At 67.8% G+C, this 2,081-nt stretch overlaps 1 protein-coding gene across 1 annotated transcript in view; it reads left to right on the forward strand.

The window, feature by feature from the left end:
* The first annotated feature begins 600 nt into the window (after window positions 1-600).
* The window catches only part of LOC106525167 (proline-rich extensin-like protein EPR1), a 7,961-nt gene continuing 6,480 nt past the window's right edge, over window positions 601-2,081 (forward strand). The window contains exon 1 of the mRNA XM_014019302.1: window positions 601-2,079. Within this exon, the coding sequence (XP_013874756.1) occupies window positions 601-2,079 (1,479 nt within the window). The remainder of the gene's footprint in view (window positions 2,080-2,081) is intronic.

Here is a 2,081-nt window from a genome sequence, read left to right on the forward strand (position 1 = left end):
TCACTCCACCCGTTCGTTTGTCTGCCCGTCCTTCTGCCCGCCCGTCCGTCTGCCCGTCCACCCACCAGTCCGTCTGCCCGCCCGTGCATCTGCCCATCCGTCTGCTCGTCCGTCCGTCCGTCCACCCATCAGTCTGCCAGTCCGTCCGTATGCCCACCTGCCTTCCGTCCGTCCATCCGCCCGCCTGTCCGTCCGTATGACCTTCCATCTGCCCGTCCGTTCGTCCGTCTGTCCACCCGTCCGACCACCCGCCCGTCCATCTGCCTGTCTGTCCGTCCACCCACCAGTCTGTCCACCCACCAGTCTGTCCACCCACCGGTCCRTCCGTCCAACCGCCGGTCCGTCCGTCCACCTACCAGTCCGTCCACCCGCCCGTCCTTCTGCCTGTCCATCCGTTTATCTGCCCGTCTGTCTGCCCGTCCGTCTGTATGCCCACCCATCCATCTGCCCATCCGTCCATCCGTCTGTCCGTCTGCTGGTCCGTCTGCCGGTCTGCCGGTCTGTCTGCCCGTCCGTCCATCTGCCTGTCCGTCCATCTGCCCGTCCGTCCGTCTGTCCGTCTGCCCGTCTGTCCTTCCGTCCATCCGTTTGCCCGTCCGTATGCCCGTCTGCCCGTCCGTCCGTCCATCCGTCTGCCTGTCCGTTCGTCCGTCTGCCAGCCCGCACGTCTGCCAGCCCGTCCGTCTGCCCGTCCGTCTGCCCGTCTGTCCGTCCGTCCACCCGCCTGTCCGTCCGTTCGCCCGTCCGTCTGCCCATCCGTCTGCCTGTTCCTCCGCCCGTCCGTCTGTCTGCCTCTCTGTCTGCCCGTCCGTCCGTCTGTCCGTCTGCCTGTCAGTCGGTCTGCCCGTCCCACTGCCCGTCCGTCCGTCTGCCCGTCCTTCTGCCCGCCCGTGCATCTGCCCATCCGTCTGCCAGTCCGTCCGTCTGCCACCGGCCTTCCGTCTGTCTGGCCGCCCATCCATCTGCCCGCCCGTCCGTCTGTCCGTCAGTCTACCCGTCCGTCCGTCCGTCAGCCCGTCCGTCCGTCTGTCCATCCGCCTTTCCGCCCACCCGCCCGTCTATCCACCTGTCCGTCCACCCGCCAGTCCATCCACCTGCCGGTCCGTCCGTCCACCCGCCAGTCCGTCCATCCACCTGCCAGTCCGTCCACCCGCCCGTCCTTCTGCCTATCCATCCATTTATATGCCTGTCCGTCTGCCCGTCCGTCCGCCCGTCTGTCCTTCCCTTCCATCCGTCCGTCTGCCAGCCTGCAAGTCTGCCAGACCGTCCATCTGCCCCTCCGTCCGTCTGCCCGACCGTCTGTCCGTCTGCCCCTCCGTCCGTCTGCCCGACCGTCCGTCCCTCTGCCCATTGGTCTGTTCATCTGCCTGTCCGTCCATCTCCCCATCCTTCTGCCCGTCCGTCCATCTGCCCGTCCGTCCGTCCGTCTGTAGCCCGCACGTCTGCCAGCCCGTCCGTCTGCCCGTCCATCAGTCCGTCCGTTCTTCCGCCCGTCCGTCTGCCCGTACTTCTGCCCGTCCGTCCGCCCGCCCGTCCACCCACCAGTCCATCTGCCCGCCCATGCATCTGCCCATCCGTCTGCTCGTCCATCCGTCCTTCCACCCATCAGTCTGCCAGGACGTCCGTCTGCCCACCTGCCTTCCGTCCGTCTGGCCGTCCGTCCATCTGCCCGCCCGTCTGTCCGTCCGTCCGTCAGTCCACCCGTCCGTCCGTCTGCCCATCCATCCGCCTTTCCGCCCGCCCGCCCGTCCATCTGCCTGTCCGTCCACCCGCCGGTCCGTCCGTCCACCCGCCAGTCTGTCCACCGGCCGGTCCGTTCGTCCACCCACCGGTCCATCCATCCACCCGCCAGTCCGTCCACCCGCCCGTCCTTCTGCCTATCCATCCGTTTATCTGCCCGTCCTTCTGCCCATCCATCCGTTTATCTGCCCGTCTGTCTGCCCGTCCGTCCGTATGCCCACCCATCCATCTGCCCGTCTGCCCATCCCTCTGCCGGTCCGTCCATCTCCCCGTCCATCTGTCTGCCCGTCCGTCCGTATGCCCACCCATCCATCTGCCCGTCTGCCCATCCCTCTGCCGGT

The sequence above is a fragment of the Austrofundulus limnaeus genome, unplaced genomic scaffold (assembly GCF_001266775.1).
Source record: "Austrofundulus limnaeus strain Quisiro unplaced genomic scaffold, Austrofundulus_limnaeus-1.0 Scaffold215, whole genome shotgun sequence".
Classification (NCBI taxonomy): Eukaryota; Metazoa; Chordata; class Actinopteri; order Cyprinodontiformes; family Rivulidae; genus Austrofundulus; species Austrofundulus limnaeus.